The sequence below is a fragment of the Penicillium samsonianum genome, assembly GCF_028829775.1.
Source record: "Penicillium samsonianum strain IBT 33392 chromosome Unknown utg000004l_segment0_segment0, whole genome shotgun sequence".
Taxonomy (NCBI): domain Eukaryota; kingdom Fungi; phylum Ascomycota; class Eurotiomycetes; order Eurotiales; family Aspergillaceae; genus Penicillium; species Penicillium samsonianum.
In genome coordinates, this window is record NW_026643262.1 from 2,891,591 (window position 1) to 2,916,787 (window position 25,197).

The window sequence follows — 25,197 nt, forward strand, 5'->3', positions numbered from 1 at the left end:
ATCGAAAATAATATATATATATATATATGTGTCTCAGTTCAAAAACAGCCTAACAGCCCCTAACAGGTCCTTGTCACATCGCTACTGTGTGATAGGACCAAAAAAAAAATTACGTGATAAGAAGTCACCTCTGGACTCTCTCCGGTTACCTCAGGGCAAAGACGGCAATGCCCCTCTTTCCCCTCCGTCGTGTTCCTTTCAAACTTGCTCTTTCTCGATTTTCTCCAGTTCGTTCTCCTCTCTCCTCTCGCCGTTTCTTCTACGGCTATATCAGTGATTCCAAAATGGCGCCCCAGTTAGAGCCCTTTTTCAAGCAGTAAGTATGCTAATCTCTATAAAAAAAAAAGACATCAACTGACAGTCAAAATAGGGTCGACGACTCGTCCAACGATTTCATCGAGCGTATGTAATACTGGTTTTCTCGCAAAGTCCTCGCTGATTCTGGTCAAGGTCTACGGAAGGCGGTTGCCATCCCATCTGTCTCGGCGCAAGATGAGAACCGACCGGATGTGTTCCGCGTGAGTTGTTTCCAGCAGACACACACAAACCCAGGGTCTAATCTTTCTAGATGGGACAATTCCTTGCCGACGAGCTCACAGCTCTTGGAGCCGAGGTCGAGCAACGACCATTGGGCAAGCAGCCTGGCAAAGAGCACCTCGAGCTGCCACCCGTGGTGATTGCGAGATACGGTAACGATAAGAACAAGCGCACTATTCTGGTTTACGGACACTACGACGTGCAGCCTGCTCTGAAGGAAGACGGCTGGGCCACCGAGCCCTTTGAGTTGACCATTGACGAGAAGGATCGGATGTATGGCCGTGGCTCTACCGATGACAAGGGTCCCGTTCTAGGCTGGCTCAATGTCATCGATGCCCACCGCAAGGCTGGTATCGAGTTCCCCGTCAACTTGTTGTGCTGCTTCGAAGGAATGGAAGAGTATGGATCTGAGGGTCTGGATGACTTCATTGAGGCTGAGAGCAAGAAGTACTTCAAGGATACGGACGCCGTTTGTATCTCCGACAACTACTGGCTCGGCACTGAGAAGCCCTGCCTCACCTACGGTCTGCGCGGCTGCAACTACTATTCCATCAGCATTTCGGGCCCCGCTCAAGATCTGCACAGTGGTGTCTTTGGCGGCTCTGCCCACGAGCCCATGACTGATCTGGTCAACGTCCTGTCCAAGCTGGTTGACGCCCAGGGTAACATTCTGATTCCGGGTCTCATGGATCTGGTGGCTCCCCTGACTGAGGAGGAGCAGACTCTCTATGGTAACATCAGCTACACTATGGACAACCTCCACGAGTCATTGGGTGCCGAGACAGGTATCCACCCCACCAAGGAGCGTACTTTGATGGCCAGATGGCGTTACCCCTCTCTGTCCATCCACGGTGTCGAGGGTGCTTACTCCGCCCCCGGTGCTAAGACGGTCATTCCCGCCAAGGTTATTGGTAAATTCTCTATCCGTACCGTCCCCAACATGGAGAGCGAAGATGTGAACAAGCTGGTCTTCGACCATATCAAGGCCGAGTTCGCCAAGCTGAACAGCAAGAACACTTTGGATGTTTGGCTGCAGCACGACGGCAAGTGGTGGGTCGCCAGCCCCAAGCACTGGAACTTCTCGGCTGCCGGAAAGGCTGTTCAGCAGGTCTTCGGAGTCGAGCCTGATATGACTCGCGAGGGTGGAAGGTAGGACTCTTTTTTTTTCCCCCAAAAAAAAATAGTTTCGCAGCTAACCATTGATAGTATTCCTGTCACATTGACCTTCGAGCAAGCCACCGGCAAGAACGTCTTGCTTCTCCCCATGGGAAGCTCGACTGATGCTGCCCACTCTGTCAACGAGAAGCTTGACAAGAGAAACTACATCGAGGGAACCAAGCTGCTGGGAGCTTACCTGCACTACGTTGCGGAAGAGCCTACCTCTTCATAGATATAATCATAAATACAAATTTTATCTGCTAATTTAGCAGTCGTCTTACCAAAATGCAAGCCATTTAATCCCAGTCAATTTTGGAATAATATATATATTACCACACAAGGACCTAGGAAGGGAGTATATACTATCCCCATATTCGAAAAGGGTTGATTACTTATAGCGCTACTTAGGTAGGGGGAATATAGAGAACCCATTGAAGCACACACAACTCCAAAGGATGACTAGTCAAACAGCCATCAACAAGGAAAGTCTAAGAAAATGAAAATGCATCAATCGCTATAGGGGCGCTCGAGAATTCCAACGCAGACACCAAGTAGACAAATACGAGCAAGGGACTAAATCAAGAGCAAGACGCCGTCAAGTGCAGAACAATTCGAGATTAGTTGCTATATATCCGTTAGTACCCTGTTCAGGAATCAGTAAAAAGGGACAACTTACTAGATCTCCAGAGGAGAAATCTGATCCAAAGCATAGAGCCAGTTTCCACCTTGCTCCTCTTTCTCGAGCCTGTAAATAGAATTCGTCAGTGGATATGTCCTCAGGTCCAATGGGAGCAAAGTTGAGACATACCAGTCATAAGGCCACAAGATGAGATGGCCTTGAGTATTGTTAAGGAGGTCCTCCGCATGGCCCTTATCCAAATACTCATCTGTGCCATGGGGGTCACGCTTCGAGCCAATGGTTGTAGCTCTGCGTCTACGTCTCCGAGACTGGCTCGTCGAGTTCAGATTCAGGTTCACGGCTTCAGAGTAATCGACATGAGCCGGGCTTGTTCGTGACTTCTCGGTATCCTCGCCGGCGACGACGCCATTGTCATCGCTGGTCCCATTCGAAACATTGGCCAACAGACTCGGATCCGACACTGTCTTGAGTGCGGCCTTCTCATCGATAGATGATAGCGTCTCCTGCTTCGCTAGCTGCTCAGACTGAGGACGACCAGCTTCGTTCCCAGTTCCGACCTTCTCGTCAATTGTCTGGGGGCTCTTCGGGTCTGCCTGTGGTCCTTCGGGTCTTGGGGTGATGAAAGACATCTGAGAAGCGATCGACATAGGAGAGCTGACCGTAGCACCGGCCGGGGGATGGCCACTTTGTTTTTGTTGAGGTTGGGCTGGCTTGTTGCCCTGTTGGCTCTGCACCTCTGCAAAGCGCTCGCCATATGTGGCATACTCCTTGTATTCCTTCCAGTTCTTCACCTCGCTGTCGGGCATGCAGCGGAACACAGATCGGTAAATTTTGGTGTTCTTCTCGGCGACGGCTTGCCATGTGTCCAGGTAGAAGCCATCGATGAGCGGGTCTCTCATGCAGTCGTTATCGATGAAGATACGCTTGAGGTCAGGAACAGACGGGTGGTGGTGCTTAGGGGTTTCATTCTCTTCTCTAGGCATGTTCAAACCGGTACCGCTAGTCTCGGACTCGCGGCTCGATGATCCAGTAACTCCATGGCCTTGTGACGGTGTACTCGCATTGGTCTCGGAGATGGGATTTGTCTCACTCGATGACCCAGGTCCGCGGTCCTTGCGGGTCGAGGGTGTTCGAGAGGGCTTTTGCTGCGATGATCTCGGTCGCTCAATAGTACCCCTCCCCTCAGGAGCGATGGGTGAAAGCAGGGCTTCTCTTCCATTGGCCTCTATATCCGAATCACGACCAACTGCTAACCCGGCCCGGACAGCGGCTGTCAGATGATCGGGGCCATCACCTTCCACGTCTTTCCTGTGGTCGGGATTTTCAGTGACGCGAGCGTCGGTAGTGAGCTTGCGGTTCGATTTGAGATTAGGGTTACCACCCTGCTCCCAATCGACATCGTGGTTGAAGCTATACATGTCCTCAGAGCGAGAAAGGAACTCGTCCTGGACACGATGCCGACGTTCGACCATCTCCCTCTCATCTTGTCGTTCAATGGCCGAGGACGCCGAATTTCTTCGCTCTCGGTTGTCAACTGGATGCTCACTCCCTTCGGCGACCTGGATCTTGCGTAGCTCTTCTTCAGTAGCAAAGTCATGTTCCATGAGTTCGTCGACATCAATCCCGAGATGTTCTCTCATCAGACGCATACGCAAGGTATGTGGGAATCGACCAACAAGGTATGGCTTGCCATTCATGCTCGACATGATCATATCGGTGTCTCGCACGATAGATGCAACCTCTGAATCACGCGAACCCAACATAGATCGTTCGTTAATGTTTGCTGATCCAATGATAGCAGCGCGATCATCAACGACCATGCATTTGGCGTGAATATAAAGTTGCTCAGTCACCAGTGCCTTTTGCGGTCCAATCTTGCCCCAAGTTCGCAGACTGTAGAACTGGATATAATCCTCTGGCTCGATTCCAAGCGCACGAAGACGGCCGAAAATGGATGTCTCTCCACGGCAGATACTGCGGTATTGACACTGCATGATAAGGCGAACACTTGTTCCACCTTCACTGTCCACAGTGTTCTGGAAGCCTGGCATCAATGGGATGACAATGACGGCGCGCCATGCTTCCTCATTTTTGGCAGCTCGGACAATACGTTCAACTAGGGCATCTCCAATGAGGTTCTCGATCTTCCGGCCCTCAATCTCGCAGGTGCTGATGAAGAACTGATTCTCGATGTAGACGAAATGCTCGGATTCCTCAATCAACTTCACATAGGCATTCATGATGCTGTGCTCGACGACATCGGGTGTTCCTGTCGACCACATGCTGCTAGAACGGAGAATTTGTACCTCACAAGTTCCATCAAGACCCAAAGCTTCCAAATCAGCGGGATTGAAATCGGGCGGCGGCAAGAGGAAGGGCGTCGGCCGCGTGGGCTTTCGCTGACGAAGAATGTAGTTCCAGCGTTGGACGAAATGACGAGTAAGATCCCGAGCAGGCTGGCCCACGACATGCATAGAAATGTCATGCCACGGCATCCGGGGCACAACATTGCGATCATACATCTCCTCATACGGCTTATCCAGGTCATAGAAATCTTGGATTCTAGGATTGGAGTAGTCCTTGCCCGGCCACAGTTGACAATGGTCTGCGTCTTTAGGACCATCAGTAGTTTCAAAGCCAGTAGGCTTGTCATCGGTCAATTGATGCTGAGGAGTATCCCAACGCCCGAAGCACAGATCGATACCTCCAACAAAAGCGATAGTGTGGTCGATGAGACAAAGCTTCTCGTGGTGGGCCCAAAAGAAAGTATTTTGGCGGAACTGATTTGGTGATCTCTGAACGAAGATATTGGGGTGAAGGTCAAGGAGAGAGAACTTGGAATACTCCGAGTCAATGGGAATTGCCGAGTTGATGTTGCGATACATGATCACGAAGACTTTGACACCTTCCCGAGCTTTCTGCTGCAGGAGACGATCCAATCGCCATTTCTGGCTGATGGCAGCAGGCCGACGCATGTAAAGCTCTGGACTCAGCCACCAGTCATGGATATAGATGACATCCTTCGCCTGGTTGATTGCTCGTGAGACAACCCACATGTGATCTCGTGCATCAACCAGCCACTGCGCAAAGCAGTTTTGTCGCACAGGCGCGAAACTGTCGAACCGGTTGGGGCGCATCCACGGAGTATTGGAAACCATGAAGCGGATCGAGTCTTCAAACTGTTGGAGTTGACGCTCATTCCGAGCCAGCAGTTTGAGCTTGCGTTCAGAATTCTCAAGTCGGAGAGTGTGGTGCTGAGGGTGTCTCGCAGACTGCTTTGCAGACTTGGCAAGATCCTTTGGATTTTGCTTGCGAAGACTAAGCTTTGGTGTCTGAATCTTGAAATGGGCATCCACCAAGAAGACATCATAAATATTCATCTCCTCGGGGGAGTCCACGCAGACTACATAGCTGTGTCTGACCAGAAACCACTTGGGCGAATGGCGCTTCTTAACCAGAGACGGGGTTAGTGCCTTCCGGAAATCAAGACCCTTGGAGGACTGGATTATCAGGAATCCTTCTTTGCCATGGTAGCTGCCTTCTGCGGCCAGACGAACACCGAGAGCGGACAGTTCCAAAAACTTGCACAGGCGATTGCTGTCAGCCCTAAAGATCAGGAACCTAATCATCTTTTGCAGATAGAGCTCAAGCTTCTTTCGCTGCTTCCCAGGGTATGTTTCTTTCCTGGCTCCCGAGACACCTTCATGGGTGGATGAAGGTCCTGCGGCTGAGTCTCCTTCTTGATTGGTGATGCTGGACTTTCTGCGAGCAAGCGGGCCAGAGACCCGACGCTGGTGTGGTTGTTGGTTCTGCTTTTTCTTCGTCGGAGGCCTCTCTGTTCCACTCATTCCCTCCGCACCAGTCTCATAACCACCTTCTTCATCTTCATCCTCGAATTCACTTTCAAGGCCTCGCACACCTCGCATGTAGGGGAAGGCACTTCTAGGGAATCTGGGGAGACTCGGGCTGTTCTCACTCGTGCGTAGCTGGATGTACTTCTGAGTTCCCAGATGAAGCTTGTACTTGAGATGCAGATTGGCAAAGTCCCTTAGCGTACGGAAGATGATCCACTTCATGCGAGTCATGCCACTTCCATACTCCATTTCGATTCGGAAGACCAGATGACGGTCACCGGAGTGGGAATCGATCCTGCTATCCGTAACACGAACCTTCAATTGTTCCAAAAGAATCGGGATTCTTCTGCTGCCGTGCTCATCTCGTTGGAACGCGCTGGCCAGTATAAGCACAGCCGGCACGGCCGAAGCGAGTTCAGCAAGCAACTCTGCGGATTTTTTATTGTCCACTGTATTATCTGGCCTTCGTCGCTGCCCAATGAGTTTCAGACCAGCTTTGATTTGCTTCCATCGCTGAGCACTGGCACTAGTGCCTCGCTCAGTTCGATGGCGTCTCCAGCTCGCTGTTAGACTTTCATCGTTTCCAGATGGTCCGGCAAACCCGGTCAATCGCCTCAAATTGCTCGGGCGCTGTTCATCCGGATTAGCATCTGGGCGGTCAGTATAGCTGTCAACCCGAGTATTTGCCCATGGGCGGCTCCTCATCCGCCGGCTGAGCCTCTCACGGCCTTCATCTTCTGAAACCCCCTCGCGCTGTTGAGGTGTGAAGTCTGTAGTGCTTGCTCTTCGGGGGAACAGATTAGTGCGGTAGTTCTCGAAAGGTGCGAAGGAGGATGAGAAGTGGAATGATGGTCTGCGCGTTGTTTTAGGCGTTGTAGGGGCGGTGTTGGAGCCAGCTTCTTCTTCCCGTTGCTTCCGCCGCCGTTGCGTTTTTCTCTTTTCACGAGGATCATGTTGCTCGCCGCCGCTCTCTTCCGCATCGGCATCGATCTCGCTGCCCTCTTCTTCCAGGGGCTCTGGAAAGCGGAACTCCCCCTTTCCGACCCCGGCGTGGCTATATCGCCTGGAGCTGAGCGGAAGTCCGTGCTCGCGCCGCTGGGAGATCGTGAGTGTGACGCAAAATTGGGTGCAGTAGCGAGTAACTTCAATTTTCCGAACAACGACTGCTTTCCTTTGGGACCCTGATCATCATCTTCGCCGTGTTGGGAGGCGGGTCGAGAGGGGGTCGGGATTGCGGCCGGGAGTGGGACGGGTCGGGAGCCTCGGTGTCTGTATCTCTGAATTGTACACTTTGAGCACGGGATGGAGGGGACATCCCGGGGTTAGACGACTGGCGTTGATGGCGACTCCATGGTTGCTGGTCCTCGGCTGACCGGTTTGGCGGTCGAGTGCTCAGGGATGACCTGCCCCTCGGTGAGCCATGCTTCACGGATGATTGATGCGCATTTTCCTTGTCACCCAATATTCCACCTGTATCCTGATCGTCCGTGGGCTGGGTCTGGTTGATCGAGATCGGTTTCTTGGATTCGGTGGGAGAAGGCAACGGGGATGCCAATTTTGATTTGTTTGAAGCCAAAAGGGGCTCTTGTTTCTTTGTGTCGACCTTCAGTGAGCCAGTTTCCACATCCTTGTGAATTGAAGAGGCCGACATGTTTGGATTCTGGGGCTAATGCAAGGTGATTATCAGTTGCAGTTCACGGGGTCAACCACGTTTACTTTGTACATACTCAATACACTGTCGAAGATGACTATGTAGTGATCATTGTCATCACTAGGATTAAAAACGAGAAAATCCAGGGGAATAAAGAACGTGTGTTGACATTAAAAGGAGCATAGATAAATTAGTTTACAGTGGAGTTCCCAGCTGCTCTCCGACTGGAGAAGAAGCGGGCGGTCAGTCTGGAAAAGGGGGTGACCACTGCACTTTCGGGCATGCTATTAGTGGAGTATCTACGGAGTACGGAGTACATATCTAATATTTAGTATGGAGTATGAAGTATGAAGTATAGAATGGGAAATATTGAATTGAATTTGACTGAATCCAAAGGAGTTTCTTCTGTAATATCAAGCAAACTGGCCATATATAGCCTCAATCGAGGACCTTGGAGTAACGCGCTGGAATTCAAATATATAAATATATAAAAAAGAAAGGATTAACTTGCAACAATAAAGAGAAAACAGAGACCTATATAACGGAGTACTCCATAATAGTCTCGGAACTATGTTAACCTTGGAAGTATATAAAGCGAAGGCCTCGGCTTTTGCGTAGTATACCCGAGTCGCCTTTAAAGAGATACCCATTTATCTCCCCGCTATTTAACCCACCTCTCTTCAACATATTTCATATTATATTTGGTATTCTTCATACCTGCTCAACCATCATGACTGATCCATTAAAGACCTTGAACGATTCAGGCAGGCCCATACCGGCCGCCATCTCCCAGAAGGTCTACGCAATTGCTGGCATCTCAGTAACGGTCTTTGGACTAGAAGAGCTCCGCAAAGAGGCCTCGGAGGTCGCATGTCTCTGGCTTCTTCACCCCAGATTAGCCACCCAGGAGCGTATGACCGGCATTGCCAACTCCGCCATCACCGACTGGAACACTAGAAACCAGGACACACCTTCGGCCAAGGGCTTGATTGGTGTCTCGTTCGATCAGCGAAATCATGGTACCCGGATTGTCGACCCTCTTGCCAATGAGTCTTGGAAAAAGGGGAACCCCCGACATGCCCAGGATATGTTCTCCATCTTCCGTGAGTGAAAGAATTTGTAAAATAAGATATAAGATTCTAACTATAACTAGAGGGCACTGCAAGAGATACATCCGTGCTCATGGACTACCTTCCCTCCTACACATTCCCCAGTGGTGAGCATAAGATCACCGAGAACCTAGTTCTAGGAGTCTCACTGGGCGGACACGCAGCATGGAGCTGTCTACTGCACGAGCCTCGAGTTACCGCCGGGGTCGTCATCATCGGCTGTCCGGACTATATCAATCTGATGGCAGACCGTGCACGGCTGTCGAAACTGCCATCATGGACTAAGAGTGACCCGCCTGGTGCTGAGGTCCTCGGCTCAGAAGCCCTGCCGACTTCTTTCCTAGAGACCGTCAACCGATATGACCCTGCCGGTATGATGCTGAAGCATGTGGATTGCGGGCCATCGACTGGTCCTTTGCGCGAAGGCCCGTTGCCTCAGCCTTCAGAAATCGAGCAGCAGGTGCTCCGGCCACTTCTGACTCGTGCCTTGGCTGGCAAGCGCATTTTGAATCTGTCTGGCGGCAAGGACAAGCTTGTTCCCTATCATCGTGGAGAATTGTTCCTCAACTGGTTCAAGCAGACTATCTCGTCCGATGGGTGGTTCGGTGATGGTGCGGTGTCCTTTGAAGATATCATTGATCGGACGGCGGCCCATGAAGTCACTCCTAAGATGGCTGACGAGGCTGTTCGGTTTATCAGTGAGACGTTGGCCGCAGGTCCCGATAAGGCCGATCGACGGGGTTCGGTGCGAGAGTCAAAGATCTGAGCACTAGGCCATGGTGGTAAATGTTTCAGTGTCTACAACATAGAATGAGATTAGATGTGATATGACAAGACCTATGACTTGCGTAGTTTTGCAATCGTAATCGGACAGGTTGGTAAGACCCCAAATCTACGAAGATGACCGTAGCTTTAACAGCGAACCTGCGCAGTAACCATGGGAAGCCTTTCATGCCCCGACCAAGGCAGCCTCGGTCATCCTACATGAGCGTGGCTCAATAATTCAGAACCAACACTCTGCCCTCCAAGAGTCATGACAATGGGCATGAACCACAAACATTTGAAAAAAATCCTCCTTATGGTATTTGTTTAACACACTGATGAAATCGTAAGGGCATTCGGAGGCCATATGCTATGCTGATTGCATACAAAAAAACCCTTTTTATTTTCGACCGCCCGGACCGACTTGGTTTCGGTTCGGGCAGATCTCATTTTGAGTTCCGATCGTCCTCCATGCTGGCGAACGAACACAGCTAGGGCTTCAAATTGCCCCTATTCACCCGCCTTCTCCAGAAATTTCTCGACGAATCAACGCTTATGCGACGAGCTCAACAACACCACCGGCGGCCTTGATCTTCTCCTCGGCGTCACGGCTGACGTAGCGGGCACGGACGACGACGGGGATCTGGGGGAGACGGCCCTTTCCAAGAACCTTGGAGTAGCCGAGGGGCAGGAGGTCGATGACGGGGGCGACATCGGTCTTCTGGCCGCTCAGGTAGGCGTCACGCTGCTCAGCGGGGACGAGGGACCAGAGCTGAAAAAAGAAAGTCGCAGTCAGCGATAATTGTCCTTCTCAACGAAATTCCGTAATTCTTCATATTCTTGTCGATTGGTCTCCCTCCTCTTTTCATATTGTCGCCATTTGCGCACCTCCACACCCAGACCTATGACCAATCCACATTTTCTTCTCCTTCATATCGAATCGACTCGCAAGATGTAGATGTAACGTACCTTATCGACGTTGATGGTGGGCTTCCAGAACTGCTGGTTGGTCTTGTGGAAGTAACGCATACCAACCTTACCGAAGTAACCAGGGTGGAACTTGTCGATGTTGGTACGGTGGTGGTGCTGACCACCGGCCATACCGCGACCACCGGGGGACTTGCGGTGCTTGCCGACACGACCGTAACCGGCAGACACATGGCCGCGGCTGTGAGAGAATGAGAGGTTAGTGATATGTTGATGTGATATTGCGACTGGGCTATGACGAATTTGGCTCTTCTGGTCGCGATCGACGAGAAAAGAATTCGATTCAGACGGCACAGGAAAGGGTGTCGACTCACTGCTTCCGGGTGTTCGAGAAACGGGTAGGCATCTTGTCGGCGGGGGTGTTTCGACAAGACCGTTGATGTTTGGCGTTGAAGGGATCGTTCCGTCTACAGGATGTTGAAATCCAGGCTTAGAGTGTGCGCTAACAAATTCGCTTGTCCCGTGATCGTGGAACCCTAGCCCTGGCTTTGTCAGAACTTATGTCATGTAAACACACCGCCTTATCTCCATTCTGCCGGTCTTTTACAATTTAGGGCTTTGGTACATCTACGCATGCCAAACATCTCTAATGAGCACGAATTTTATGTAAAAATATGACGCTATATCATATAGTGTTTTTATTTACAGTGCCTATCGCGCTATCGCCTTTTTTCGGCGAAGAATTTTGAAAGTCTTTGCACGGTCATCTGAGCCGCCCGCGTGGGAGGTGCTGGGACCAAGCTCCCTCTAATCCAACCAGGTAATTTTTGCTGGATCCGCGGCGACTCATACCGGCGGTCGATCATGATGATAGCGGCGTAGTCGTTCACATGCCTGATGGCTCGACCAATGCACTGGTTCACTGCTCGCATGCACGTATTCTCGTAAAAGTCCCTGCCCGCTGCCTTGCCTGCTGCTTTCCTTTCCGGTTCGGACCCAGAAGCCTGTTTGTAGGTCTTCTCCTCGAGATACTGGATCTTGGCCTGCCAGACAGCGCTGCGGATATTGGGAAATGGCAGGCCGATGATAAAGACGCCGCGCCCTAACCTGTCGGAGAAATTAATGCCTTCCGACAACTTGCCGCCCACGATAGACAGAAGCAAGGCTCCTGATCCTGATTCAATGGCCTCGGTATACTCCCGCAGCAAATCGTCTGTAGCTATCACCGCTTCACGAGATTCGTAGAGTATCTTCTTCTTCCGTTCCAGTAGATTGAGAGTGCTTTGGCCGTTCCCGTTGAGAATGGGCTTCTTCCAGACACTCAGAACATGACTGAGATAGTCATAACTGGGGAAGAACGCGACGACACCGTCTGGGATAACTTGACAGAGGGTTGCTATCGTACGCCCAAGGTCGGTGATCTAGGTTGATGTGTAAATAACAAAACTTTTCGAAGCTCGGAATCTAGTACATACCATTTTTTCGGAATTTCGCGCCTCATATGTAAAATCAAATTCGTTTCCCATCAGCCCTTGAGTCAAGGACTGCGCCACCAAGTTGGATTTTGGAATGACGTGGCCATAGCTGAATGTCCCTAGTCGTTCCGGGGGCAGATACGAAAACAAATGATTCACATAATCTGACATCTGTTGAGAGCATTAGAGAGTTACAATGTCAGAAGATATGAGCCGAACTTACAGGAGACATAGTACCGCCAGCTAGGATAACAGCCCTAGCATCTTCGGCAATTTCCCGAAAGTGGTTCGTAGGGTCAAGAAGCATGTATTTCAACAAAACAGCGTCTTGAATTTTCTGAAAGAAGAGCCGCCCCTCTTCCGAAGGGTTCATAAGAGGAAGAAGAAAGCTTTGAATATGAAACAAAACTGGCATTGTTGTCTTATCCTTGGGCCGACCAGGTTGTGGCTGTTGCGAGGATTCAAGATAGCCGTCAACTTTCCGGGCGAGCTTGCTCTCTTGTAGATATCTAGCGAGCTTATAAGGGTTGATCTGGTCAACTCCCTTTCCAGCCATGAGATCTGACGTTTGCACCGAGCCTTCCAGTGGTCCCTTTTGCTGAGAGATTGACTTCATATGCTCCGCAATGGAGCTCACCAACCGGATGACTTGCGCAACATAGTTCCGATTCTTCCCTTTTAGTCTGTTCTTGAACTTGCGGGCATATGTTGTCAGCTGCCCGATGGCAGTCTGCAGTTGACTTAGTGAGACAGTCACCGAATGGATGCCAGCTATTGCATCCATGAGGTTGTGGGCTTCATCGATGATGACAATATGACCTTTGACGGAGAGGTTGAGGGCCTCACGGGCTGATCTTTGCAGCAGCAAGGGATATGGAAGTGTAACGATCTAGTCTTGGGTTAGAGCCGACGTTATACCTATCCCTGGGTGACACTGACCTCGCTGTGTTTGATAACTGGACGAGATGCATAGTAGGGACATATTCCGAGCTTTTTCCCAACCTGGGCAATGTCTTCGATGTCCTTAACTGTCGCCAAGGCATGGTCTCTGAACTTAAGAGCCAGAGCCTCGTCGTCTTTGGAGGGAATAAAGGAGCACTTTTTGTCGGCTGCTACACCCGCTTGCTGTAAATCCAAACACTTTTCGTTAATTGCGGTGTTGTTCTCCAAGGCCCGGACTTTGGGGTTGATACACAGGTTCTTTCTGGATCCTAGCGACAGGTGTTTCACACGCTCTTCGAGCTTGGAGATGTCATCTTTGCTCTCTGGATCGAGGTCGCTAGGTATACTAGATGGGAAGCTGACTCGTCGCAATTCACCGGCAAACTGGCTTAGCTGTGAATGTGTTCTTGAGCAAAAGAAGATCTTGATCTCATCGTCTTCGTCATCCTCTTTATCTTTCTTTGTTGAGAACTTCCCTTGAAACCGTTCTAGCAAGGCTAAAGTGCTTGCAGACAGGCCGTCGGAATTCCCTGAGTCATTCTGCTTTTTCTGATTGTCTGTGTCGCTATCATAGTCATCGAGAACAAATTGATCGTCGTCGTCGACAAGTTCCGGTGCTGAGTCGTCAAGTCGCTATTTTCTAGTTGGTATAGTGTTCTTGCATCGATCGGGGAATATATGCATACCTGCTTTTTACGGGGTCGGTCTGCACTGTCCTGGGCCTGTTTCAAACGCTCTTCCTCTTGTCGAATTTTGGCCAGTCGGGCCTCGAATTCTTGTCTCTTTTCGGTAATAGCACGCCTAGATTCCCGTTTGGCATGTTCTATCATCCACTCGGGCTCATCGTCATCGCCTGGAATGTCAGACAGCTGACACTATGTAGTCATATGTTTCACACTGGGACCCACATGTTGCATCAACGGTTTCTTGGAAAGCCTTTCGCTTGTGATCTCGAAGCCAGGTCAAAGAACCACAGATTAAGCTTAGAGATTTTCCAGTACCTGTACAATATCATATTAGTAAAATAAAAAAAATAAAAAATAAATAAAAAGGAAATGATAGAATAAACACAGTTAGTTCGATCTTACCAGTGGGGGATTCAAATACAGCGATCTTGCTATCTTCTAGGCAGGCATACAAGGCCTGCATAAATTGTAGTTGAATATCGTATGGCGTATAGGGATGGTGGAAATCCATGGAGATGACATCCAGTAAGGAAGGAGGATACGAGAGGTGTATTAGTACGGAGTACTATAGTCTCGAAAAGGAAAGGAAAAGATAAAAAAAATAAAACGGAGTTTGTAAGGCAGAAGGGAAAAGATTGGAAAAAGGGGAAATAATTTGGTTTTGCAAATACAACCTTGGAAACAGTTATTTACATTATACATCCTATGGATAACTAGTACTGGCTTATACTTGTCCTATGTATCCAATGAGGCTGAGCCGAAATATATGTATACTACGGACAAGCTTAAAGATCTTGTTACCTACATATGTAGGTATATTTCAATTTACTACACTAAAATACTATTAATACTACTATTAATACTATTAATAACTCTTATTCACGTTTGACCTGGCGGGGGTGGGGTCTACTTTTTTTCCCTTAAACCACTTTGAACTCCTCTTTTCATTTCCCCCTCTTTCTTGACATTCGACTTGGACTATTGACAGGGGATTGGACAATTTCCCTAACAAAATTACAATGAACAGACCACCACAGGGTGGTCAGCAACGCTTAGGTGCAACATGGTATCCAGGGGGGCAAGATGACTTCTACATGCCAGAGGTCATATCCCCATCTCCTCAAAGGTATGATTTGAATTCACATCTTCTAGGAAGTTCTGCGGTTTCTGCAAATCCTGAAAATGACAAAAATACGAGTACTAATTCATCCTAGAGTGATGCCAGAAGTGCCCGAGAACATGCAGGACAATATTGCTGAGATGGAATACCACGCTGACCCCCGCCGCGGTCAACAACAACCGCAATACCAACGCGCCCACACCTATCCCGAGCGCACTTCTTCCGCCGTCCAAGGTCCACCCCAACACAGTCAGGTTCACGATCCCAGTTCCTACGCGCAATCCGCGACATATGACAGCATGGATCACCCCAACTTCTCACCGTTCCCGGTCTTGCGGAACCCACCACCTAACGTCCCGCCCACCGATGAACAGAGAGAAGCGAACCTAGAGCGCGCGCGGATGGCCGTGCTGTCCACTACAGACCCGGAGATGCAACTCGCATGGGCCTTGGATGCACTCGCCTTTGTCGAGGTCGCCGCGCAGAACGATGTCCGCCTCTGTTTGACCCAACCGCCACGCCCGCAAACCCCGCAGGTGGAGCGGCAGCTGAGAGTTGACGCGATGAACATTGTCAGCTTTCTCGCCGAGCAGCGCCATCCCAAAGCGGAATTCATCAAGGGCATGTGGCTCGAGTTTGGCAAATTTGGCTGCCCTGTAGATCGCAAGGAGGCATTCCGATCATACTCCCGAGCCGCCGAGAAGGGATATGCGCGTGCTGAATACCGGATCGGAATGCAGTTTGAGAGCTCGGGCGAGCCGGAGAAGGCGATCAAACATTACCAGCGGGGTGTTGCGCGGGCAGATTCTGCCTCGTACTATGTGGGTTATCAGATACACTGGACCGGATAGTGGAGACACTAACATACTTGCAGCGCCTGGGAATGATGATTCTTTTGGGTCAGCATGGACAGCACCAGGATTTCAATACTGGGTTGGAATACATCCGGCTGGCGGCACAGTCATGCGACCAGAACGCACCGCAAGGTGCATACGTGAGTTCTATATATATTTTACCTTGGAAATCATTCTAATGGAGAAAAGGTATACGGCATGCTCTTGGCTCGAGAGCTCCCTCAAGTGAGCGTCCCGGAAAGCTTCCTACCCCTTGATCTGAACCTGGCACGTGTCAATATCGAAAAGGCGGCATATCACGGGTTCGCCAAGGCTCAGGTCAAGATGGGTGCTGCATATGAACTCTGTCAGTTGAGCTGTGATTTCAACCCCGCGCTATCGCTGCACTACAATGCACTGGCAGCCCGCCAGGGCGAGCCCGAAGCCGAGATGGCGATCAGCAAATGGTTCCTGTGTGGACATGAGGGTATCTTTGAGAAGAACGACGAGCTGGCATTTACATATGCCCAGCGCGCGGCTCAGAGTGGTCTTCCCACGGCTGAATTCGCCCTGGGCTACTTCTATGAGGTTGGTATCTTTGTGCCGGTGGACATCAAGGAAGCCCGCTCTTGGTATGCCAAGGCCGCTGCCAGTGGTAACAAGGATGCATCTGGTCGGATTGAAAGTATCTCGCGCTCAAAGACTCTGTCCAGAAAGGACCATGAAAAGATCGCAATATCACGCATCAAGTCGACACGATATACCGCTCATCAGCGAGGCAATTCACTGGAATCAACCCCAGAGAATATCCAAATGCCAGATCCTTCGAGAATGACCTTGTCTGACGGCCCACCATCTGCGGCTCCTTACCCCGATCGTCCTCACTCTACTCGTCCCCGGCCCCAACAGGGTTATCAGCTGTCAGACACTCGCCCAAGCTCTGCTTTCGGTGTCAACCCCAACCTTCGATCCAATGCACCCTCGGGATATGGTGGCCCACCTCCCCAAGGCCCCCTGAAATCTCGAACTCCGTCCTATGGACCTAACGGACCCGTGAACTACCGCCAGCCTGGCCCTGGAACACCTCTCAGCGCTCCTGCTGGGCCTACAAGCCCGCAGGCTGGTAACACGATCGGTCCTGGCGGGGCTCCTCGTCTCGATATTGGCTATTCTGCACCAATGCCGCCTCCAGGTGGGCGACGGCCACCACCTCGACTTGACTCGGCTCCGGATCGCAAGCCTATGAGACCTCCTGTTTCTAGCCACTCCGGAATGTCCTCACCCGGTGTGGCATCTCCTCGTCCGCCCGGTTCACCCTCGTTCCCTCCACGTATGGAGTCCCGGCAACCATCTCACGGGTCGGGTGCCTCTACACCTCAGCCGGCGCCCTCGGTCGCGTCGTCGACTTCATCCGCGCCGCAACAGAAGCCCGCCAAGCCACCGAGCAAGGGACCCAAGACCTTTGAAGAGATGGGTGTTCCTAGTGCGAATAAAGACAGTGATTGCGTATGTAAACCCTACTTTTCGGCCATTGATCTCGAACCCTAGCTGACTTTTGCAGATTGTGATGTGATACCCCGGCCTCTGTTCCCTTTTTATCCAAGCACGTTTGGCTGTCTCCCTTCAACTTTGTGCATTTTCTCTACTTTCTATAATCTCGGGGTTTCAAAAGTTGTCGCCGTCCGGGAGGCGAATGGTCTCAATGGGTCTCCTTGTTTCCACATAACTGCATTTGCACCCATTTCATTTCTACCTTGAGCTTTTTTTTCCCCCCTGGACATATTATCATTCGGGTTGTAAGTTTGAGCATGAATTAGATATCAGGAGTAGTTGTGAATTTATTGTATTCATTCTGGAAAGCTCAAAACTCTTCTTTGTAGTTGTCACTTTCTTCCACGTGAGGAACTTCATCTACTTGTACCAACTCAGTGCAACTCAGTGCAACATCTTACCAATCATCACATCATGGCCCCTCGTAAGCCCAAGAGTGATGCATCTGCTGGAGATGATGGTTAGATATTCTCTTGATCAAATCCTCGACGCTGACCTGCTGACCTTGGCCCTCGTAAAGATACTTCAATGATTCGGGAATACCTTCGTGAGTATCCGGACAGTATCTGGACCTTGTCATATGTTTGCTCAATGACTGACTCGACGAGTTTGCAGGCCAGCAAAAGTACGTTGGCTCTGATGAGTTAATTCTATACTCGACATGGTGGCTAACATCGCCTGGCACAGTCGTCCATATTCGGTTCGCTCCTTTCTCGGGATAGCCCTAAGAATAAACCGTTGACCAAGCATTGTTTAGGCGATTGATATTTCTGCAAACCTTCATAATAAGGTGACCAAAAGTAAGACTGGTTTTGTGAGCCTGTCTATGCTTTCCTAATATATGGGTTTCTAGCGCAAGCCGCAAAGGTTCTCCGGGATTTGCATGAGAAGAAAGAGATTGAAGGAAGAGTTTCTGGTTAGTTAGTATACTTGAAGATAGAGACACACTAACCCCAATGACGTATAGGCAAACAGACAGTCTACCATGCTCTACAAGACCCCTCGGATATTGCAACCCCGGAGGTAGCCGCGGCTCTCAAGCTTGACATCGAAAGCCTCGAGAGTGAGATTTCAAATCTGAAGGCAAACGAAAAGAAGGCCCGAGCAGAGTTAGCAGCGCTGCATGCAAAGCCCCGGATATCCGATCTCCGACAGGACATCAGCCGTCTTGAGAATGAGGAATCGACGATCCAGGCTCGTTTAGCAAGTCGCCACAAGGGCGACCCCGTTCAAGTGTCACCAGAAGAAAGAGAAAAGCTCGAAAAAGAATGGAAATATTGGCAACGGCACGCCAACGTGCGCCGTCGGATCTGTCGCGATCTCTGGGGACAATGCTCTGAGGTACTTCCAGAGGACATGACTGCGGCGGAGCTGTGGGTGAGTTTTGAGAATGACGAATGACATAGCCTCTCCAATCGTCAAAGCTCTGGAATTCTGACAAATGTTATCAGGAATCTTTGGGGCTTGAAGGAACGCTCCAATAAGAGATCATCGCGGAGGGGTGATCTCTCTACCTAGTCCCCACTCGGGTCACATCATTTGACACCTACGATGTACACGTTTAGTACGAGAGCTACAAAGGGATTCTAGAGGCTTTAGGGCTATGCATTCTATTTCCGCTGGAGATCTGATTCGCCGGTATGAAGCAGCTCGAGTATGGAATGGAGGCAACGGGGGAGGCGAACCGTAATCAGATGGACATTGTCTTGATGAGAGAGAGGCTGTGGTGAGATTGTATAAGATAATGGTGCTATATATTATCGACTTTAATATTATTTTTAATGCATTTCTACACTCTACAACTTCACACTTCTTCACACTTCCTCACACTTTCTCGAGTGTCGACCTGTGAACATTTGAATCATCTAATATCGATCTTCTCCCCCCACCGCCCGCCGAGCCTATCTCTCTTTCCCCTCTCCAATCTCCAACCCCTCCCACTTCTCTATGCAGGTGTCTACTCGTCCTCCGTCATCTCGTCGAGCCAGTCATTCAGAGATGAGAGGCCGTGCTCCTCTTCCGGTTGCTTCTGGGGTGCCCCAGAATCCTCAGAATGGACATTCTCGCAATCCATCGGCACTTGACGTTGCCCGCAGCCCGCCGAATCAGAGCAATAAGAGTGAGTCTTGACTCGATTCATTCATATCCACTATTCCGGCTGCTTCCAGAATGCGAACTAATCCTTTGCAATCATCTACGTAGACACCAAACATGTTCCTTGCAAATTCTTCCGCCAGGGTGCCTGTCAGGCAGGCCCCGCTTGTCCTTTTTTACACTCCACCGATGCCGGAATTGACTACGCTCCTTGCAAGTATTTTGCAAAGGTATGAAATTGGAACTGTTTCGAAGTTCTCCCTTCGTTCTTCGTTGCGCATTTTCCGAGGCTGTCGGAAGTTAACGGGGCAATGGTTTTTAGGGAAACTGCAAGTTCGGCGCAAAATGCGCACTGGCGCACATTCTACCCGATGGACGGAGAGTCAACCGGCCGACTGGGAACATGGGAATGGGAAGTGGCCACCTTAATCTGGGCGGCCGGGTGAATCCGCAGGCCTATGTCAACCAGGACTCCGCCTTGACCAACTCGGTGCTCTCCCAACAGCGCATGAACGGCCACGAGCAGCCTCGATATGCCCCACAGCTGGCCCCGCAGGAGGAGTATGGATCCCTGCATGGGCAGCAACAGCCATCCTATGATGGAATCCCCACGATCGATACCGGCCTGGCCTCCGATGCCGGATCCAAATATGGATCTCCCGCTGAAGATGTCCGATACCCTATGTCGCCTAATAACAACCACCTTAGCGCTCTCGATGCGGGGCTCCCGGCTTCGTTCGACAGCCAAGGTATCTCTCATGCTGCCCGTTACGGTCCGGTGGCTGCTTCCATGCCCTCGCAATTTGGATTGGAATCGCCGCCACCCCAGAGACCGGGACAAGCAGATGTATTCCGGAACCTGCGCGACATCGGCTATGGTACCAGCTTGCGCAAGCCTTCATCGAATATCGGATCTTCTCCTCCTGCTCCCGAAGATACAGTCGGCACCCGGTTCATGCACTCGTCGCGCCCCGTCAAGCCGCGCATGCTTTCTGCTAGTGTTCCTCGTCCCACAGCCCTTGAGGACTGGGATGAGAACTTCCCTATGGAAGAGGATTACCTACCAGTCAATCTGCACGACGATGTTCTGACCCCGCAGGAAAAGCTGCGCCGTCTCTCCCGAACTGATAACGACCTAAGCTCCAGCCACCGCGACATCAGCGGCCTTGGCATGACCGGCACCAGCTTCTCTAAGACTGGTTCTCCCCTGGCATCGAGCCCGTCTCGGTTTGGTGCATTGTTTGCCAAGCAGCGCCAGCGCAAGGAAGAGGAATCTCATGGCTCTTCCTCTTTCCACATCGGTTCTCCTCTCCGTGAATCATCACTGAACCCAATCACCAGTCCTAGCCTGGGACCCATTGGCAGTAGCCGGGCGTCCCACGAAGGGACGTCGTTTATCTCGAGCCCTGGACGCCAATCCTCAATGTCGATGATTTCTGAGCAGCTCGGCGGCATGGGCCTTCACCCTGGTTCTGCTCGCCAGTCGTCTGCCATTCCTAGCGGTCCTAGCGGTCCTAGCGGCCGCCTTGACCGAATCATCTCCTCTCCTGTCAGCACAAGCAAGATTGAGGAGGAAGAGCAAAGTGACCTGGTCTTCGACATGGAGGAAGAGGTCGGCAACAAGCGGAACAGTGCCTCATGGAGTGAGAACAAAGAAAGTTCCTCCTAATCTGTCCCCTTTGTTTCAGCCAATTTCATCACGACACGTCAAGTCCAAGTCCAACATTGGGACATGTTCATATTCACCAAAAACACAGGAAAAAGGGCATTGGAGTTCAATTGGGCAACATACATCAAAGAGACAAAACAAAAGAAGGGTCCAAGACAAGACGTCCTTTTCTCTCTTCGAGTGAGATATCTGGTTCGGCAAAAACAAAAGGCGACAAACAAAAGTCTTCACATCCCTCTCATCATAGACTGGCACTCAGCATCATCTGCCTTGTTTTATTCCACCGTTTGGAATCATCTAGAACAGTCATATGTGTTTTCTCATTGCTGGGCTTTCAGGGATTTCCCTGACCAGCCATTTACTGTATTAATCTGTCTTTTCTCTGTTTTTATTCGTTTCCATTTCTGGATATCGCACTGTACCTGGGTTGACATATCTCGACTCTTTTTTCCCCTTCATATCTGCTTTTGTTTCATGATTTCACGACCACTGCGATCTCTGGTGTTTCCTAGGTGCTTACTTTGTCTTCTTCTCCCTTGTTCTTTGTCCCCTACTGTCGGAATATGTGGTCCTGATTCTCATGACTGCAGGCATGTACAAACTGGAGATGTGCAAATAAACAATTCCTTGATACTTTTGGAATCATCCAGTAGATAATCATCTAGTAGATATCTTGAGCATGCAGTTTTCTTGACGGACAGTAGGTTGATATATAAATTGTTGCCGAGGGTGAATTGGGATATAGAGAATCACCATCTTCAGTTCGAAGTAACACCAAGTGAAATTCAGTGACAACTGTAGATGAAACCTACATATTCTTCCTACTGACATGTGCATTTACCGATTGGAGAGTATAAAGGGCTAAAAATAAGAATCATTTCATGTTCTACCTAATCATACATATTCCTAAACTAAAATAGAACGCCTTGAAGATTACGCCCTTTGGAACCAAGTCATGAAACCACCCAGTATGTTCACCTTTCTTCTAACTAAGCCTCGTCCAGGTACAAAGCAGTACCTTTCAGATTGACTAAACCATCCTTCGTAGACTGAGCCTGAATCTGCTGCGTCTGTTCCATAGCTTGGCGATCCGCCACGGCAAAACGCTCCCGGGTTCCATCAAGATCCATAGCAGCATCATCCCTAGCTTGATGGAGATATCCATAGAGCTGATCCGTACCGGTAACTACGCGCTGCACCAACGTCTCAAACGCCTTACCAGTAAGCGCCTCGGCACGGCCCGTAAGCTCAGTCTCCACCTCAGCGCGCTGGCGCTTCGCAGCGTCCTCACGTTCCGTCTGTTCATCGGCCAGCTTGCGTTTCCGCTCCTCGACCTTCTTCTGGTGCTCTTCCTTGGTAGCGAGGTATTTGAGGGAATGGCCAAGCTTCTGCTTCGAGGGCGGGATGAAGTCCACCGGCGGCGCGGAGAAGAAGAGCACGCGGCCGTGGTCGTCGCAGTGGAATTGGTCGCGGATGTCTTCTGGGATGGCGGCGTTGGCTGCATCGCTCAGGTGGAAGACTTCCACGGGCCGCGGTGCGTTGGGGTTGTACACGGCTGGCGGGGCTTGCATGCGGTTTTGGGGGTAGCCGGTGTAGGGGGATGGCTGGGCCGCTGAGTATGGCTGGGCCGGTGGTGAGGGCTGGTATGCGCCTGCTGGTGTTTGCGGGGTGGCGAGTTGGCTTGCGCGGCGTTGGAGGGATGCTGTAAAGGCTTGGGATGGGGTCATTTGGTGGAAGCCTGGTGGGCGAATGGGGGCGGGAGTGGTGTGTATGATGATTGGGGGTGCTGGGGTACGTGTTTGGAGTGCAGCACTGCCTGGGCTCATGGCCGTTCTGGGGAGTGATTGGCTCAGTGATTGACGGGGTGCTACAGACTGGGGTAAGGAAGGAGGAGGCGGGGATGGGGTTGGCTCGGGTGGTGGGGATTCCTGGTGTTGTCAGCTTTCCAGGATCTTTTCTCATGTTGTGGAAAAAATACTTACATTCTCATCTCGTGGACGGCGGTGAACAGCGCCGGCAACAGGGGGTGCATTGTCGGTTCCCCAGGTCGGCCGAGGAAGGTCATCGGTCTCCTTGGAATCCTCTTTCAGAAGATGCTTGATCGGACTAGGGATTTTCTTGATCTTGCGCGGTACATCAAAGAGATCCATCTCGTAGTCTTTCTCTCGCACTTCATCTGGCAGACAGCTGGCCCATGTCTTGATCTTATTCAACTTGTGTTTCTCCTCATTGTAGCGAGCCTCGCACACGTATATTTCCTTATCCGGTGCGAGATCTCTTGGGCGACCACGGCTGTAGCGAGTGAAGAACATAACAAAGCAGCGATCCACAATCTCATCAATCCGGTGGTCTCGGTATTGCCCAGTCTTCACAACCTCGTTGGGGTAGAAGTGCTTCTCGAAGTGATGTACTGTCTGCTCAGGACGGTAATACCAACATGCGTTGATCCATTTCTCTCCATCGGAGTCCTGCCAGGTTCGGTAGATCTGTGCAACAATGGGCTTGGTCACATCGTTTTGGTTTTGGATATGAACCCAATCGCCAACCTTCCACAGTTCACCGCGGTGGAGAATACCATCAGGGAGTGGGAAGCGTCCATCTTCCATCAAGAACTCGCTATCAGGCTTCTTCTTTTCTTGCTCGGCCAACTTTCGTGACTCCGTTTGCAGATCAACCGCATCCTTGAAGATCTGACTTTCGGACTGGTTGTAAGCCTTGGCATTTTCGAACATGAGATCAAGGTCGCGCATGAAATGGTCGACAGAGTTGTACTTCTTGCGCTTGGACTTGCGCTTGATAATATCGATGGCGATGGGTTCCTTGGTCTCCATGTAGTAGTCTGGATAAGCGGCTTTGTCGGGGAGGCGTTCAAAGTGTGTGATCTTCAGGTGGCCACCGGCGCCCTTGAACTTCCGAATTCCCTTCAGAATTGTCTTGATGCGGATTTCCATAGGCGTGTCCACGCGGGGAGGACGGCCTCGTTTCTTGCGAAGGTCGGGTTCGTGCTTTTGAGTCAATCCACGCTTGAAGCCGGGCTTGGGACCGGGCTTCTTTCTTCGTCGGCCCTCATCCTCAGAGTCGTCATCCTCATCTTCTTCTTCCTCCTCTTCTTCCTCGTCATCGTCGGGCAGCGGATCAGCCTCTGGGATCTCTCCAAGATCGGGTAGCTCTGCCTCATCAGCGGGGATCAGGCCTTGGGCGGCCAACTTTCTGAACTCCGAGGCGAAAACTTCCTAGAAATTGTTAGTTGAATGCCCAGGGTGGCCGAGTTTACTCAAACATACTTTGACAACCAGCGCATCTTCGTAGGCCTGTGACTTAGGTCTGTTGTACGTCTGCGCATTGTGCGGGATCTAGATCGTTAGCTAGTTGCACACCTGGAGGGGCGCACCCACTCACCAAGGCGCAATCGCGGACAAATTCGGAAAAGTGTTTATATTCCCGTTTGTTGATGCGCGCTTTCAAAATACTCAGGGCCATCGGCTCCTTGATGATATCGTAGTAGTCGGGAACATAGCGCTTGTTGACACTGCGATGGAACAATCGCGACGGGTCATGACCACTGCGCAATATAACAATTAGCCAGCTATCACTGTATATGTCAGGGTCAATCGCACTCTTCTTCTCGGTAATCATAGATTGCCATGACCACATCCATCATCAGTTTCCATGTTTCGCGGGTGATCGCACCGTCATTCTCGATGGAGTTGACGGGTTGTTCACGCGGGGGTTGCGATAGCTCTTTCTCGGACTCCATGTCGTTGGCGACAAGCGCGTTTCCACGCAGCGGTAAATTTGACAGCCGTTGAGATCAAAGAAATCGAAGCAAGCAAGCCAGAATTCAGGTAAGACAGTAGGGAAGCCCTGGAGAGGTCGGAGAATGTTTTACGAGCGCGTGAAGCTATTGCTGACTCAGCGAGCATTTGACGTTACATACGGTAATTTCATGACAATTCATTTGGACATCTTTTCATGAGAGAGAATGTGTATTCAAATGTTTGGACTCAATCATGTCATTTCTACTTGCATCTCTTCTATGGGGGTGTCTGTGCTATAGCTGCCTACTGTGGCTGGGGGTTGAAGTTGTCACTCTGGCCCAATGTACAACATACTTTCAAGTTATGCTCCGTACTCCGTACATAGCTCTGCAAGGCTATGGTTGCTATGATTGGCTTGGTACCTGGGTACA

The 25,197-nt window shown here is 50.7% G+C and overlaps 9 protein-coding genes across 9 annotated transcripts; 5 read left to right on the forward strand and 4 right to left on the reverse strand.

Moving 5' to 3' along the window:
- Nucleotides 1-135: 135 nt before the first annotated feature.
- N7471_008008 (M20 family dipeptidase) lies at nucleotides 136-2,001 on the forward strand. The gene is made up of 5 exons (XM_057280727.1): nucleotides 136-316; nucleotides 371-402; nucleotides 430-518; nucleotides 569-1,686; nucleotides 1,744-2,001. Exons 1-5 carry the CDS (start codon nucleotides 168-170, stop codon nucleotides 1,925-1,927), a joined length of 1,572 nt encoding a protein of 523 aa, XP_057134987.1. The 5' UTR covers nucleotides 136-167; the 3' UTR covers nucleotides 1,928-2,001.
- Nucleotides 2,002-2,082: 81 nt separating this feature from the next.
- pld3 (phospholipase D) lies at nucleotides 2,083-7,840 on the reverse strand (the record flags this gene model as incomplete). The annotated part of the gene is given in 5 exon segments (XM_057280728.1): nucleotides 2,083-2,319; nucleotides 2,372-2,440; nucleotides 2,504-7,352; nucleotides 7,370-7,466; nucleotides 7,478-7,840. 5 exon segments carry the CDS (start codon nucleotides 7,838-7,840, stop codon nucleotides 2,313-2,315), a joined length of 5,385 nt encoding a protein of 1,794 aa, XP_057134988.1. The 3' UTR covers nucleotides 2,083-2,312.
- Nucleotides 7,841-7,884: 44 nt separating this feature from the next.
- Nucleotides 7,885-9,715, forward strand: N7471_008010 (uncharacterized protein; the record flags this gene model as incomplete). Its single annotated transcript, XM_057280729.1, has 3 exons — nucleotides 7,885-8,001; nucleotides 8,436-8,943; nucleotides 8,994-9,715. Coding segments are annotated over 3 exons (1,347 nt in total), but the record flags the coding sequence as incomplete, so codon positions are not given.
- Nucleotides 9,716-10,264: 549 nt separating this feature from the next.
- On the reverse strand, nucleotides 10,265-11,044 carry N7471_008011 (60S ribosomal protein uL15; the record flags this gene model as incomplete). Its single annotated transcript, XM_057280730.1, has 3 exons — nucleotides 10,265-10,483; nucleotides 10,681-10,879; nucleotides 11,013-11,044. The coding sequence occupies 3 exons, from the start codon at nucleotides 11,042-11,044 to the stop codon at nucleotides 10,265-10,267; spliced, it is 450 nt and encodes a 149-aa protein (XP_057134990.1).
- Nucleotides 11,045-11,357: 313 nt separating this feature from the next.
- Nucleotides 11,358-14,252, reverse strand: chl1 (DNA helicase; the record flags this gene model as incomplete). The annotated part of the gene is made up of 7 exons (XM_057280731.1): nucleotides 11,358-12,059; nucleotides 12,114-12,284; nucleotides 12,337-13,002; nucleotides 13,053-13,688; nucleotides 13,742-13,908; nucleotides 13,964-14,056; nucleotides 14,144-14,252. 7 exons carry the CDS (start codon nucleotides 14,250-14,252, stop codon nucleotides 11,358-11,360), a joined length of 2,544 nt encoding a protein of 847 aa, XP_057134991.1.
- A 508-nt stretch (nucleotides 14,253-14,760) lies between these two features.
- N7471_008013 (uncharacterized protein) lies at nucleotides 14,761-17,267 on the forward strand (the record flags this gene model as incomplete). The annotated part of the gene is made up of 5 exons (XM_057280732.1): nucleotides 14,761-14,867; nucleotides 14,956-15,682; nucleotides 15,736-15,855; nucleotides 15,905-17,200; nucleotides 17,256-17,267. 5 exons carry the CDS (start codon nucleotides 14,761-14,763, stop codon nucleotides 17,265-17,267), a joined length of 2,262 nt encoding a protein of 753 aa, XP_057134992.1.
- A 639-nt stretch (nucleotides 17,268-17,906) lies between these two features.
- Nucleotides 17,907-18,646, forward strand: N7471_008014 (uncharacterized protein; the record flags this gene model as incomplete). Its single annotated transcript, XM_057280733.1, has 4 exons — nucleotides 17,907-17,945; nucleotides 18,003-18,045; nucleotides 18,099-18,161; nucleotides 18,213-18,646. The coding sequence occupies 4 exons, from the start codon at nucleotides 17,907-17,909 to the stop codon at nucleotides 18,644-18,646; spliced, it is 579 nt and encodes a 192-aa protein (XP_057134993.1).
- Nucleotides 18,647-19,192: 546 nt separating this feature from the next.
- N7471_008015 (putative spindle poison sensitivity protein Scp3) lies at nucleotides 19,193-21,008 on the forward strand (the record flags this gene model as incomplete). The annotated part of the gene is made up of 3 exons (XM_057280734.1): nucleotides 19,193-19,364; nucleotides 19,448-19,569; nucleotides 19,662-21,008. The coding sequence occupies 3 exons, from the start codon at nucleotides 19,193-19,195 to the stop codon at nucleotides 21,006-21,008; spliced, it is 1,641 nt and encodes a 546-aa protein (XP_057134994.1).
- Nucleotides 21,009-21,997: 989 nt separating this feature from the next.
- Nucleotides 21,998-24,765, reverse strand: N7471_008016 (putative RSC complex subunit (RSC1); the record flags this gene model as incomplete). The annotated part of the gene is made up of 5 exons (XM_057280735.1): nucleotides 21,998-22,936; nucleotides 22,991-24,241; nucleotides 24,293-24,361; nucleotides 24,408-24,570; nucleotides 24,626-24,765. 5 exons carry the CDS (start codon nucleotides 24,763-24,765, stop codon nucleotides 21,998-22,000), a joined length of 2,562 nt encoding a protein of 853 aa, XP_057134995.1.
- Between the last annotated feature and the right edge of the window lie 432 nt (nucleotides 24,766-25,197).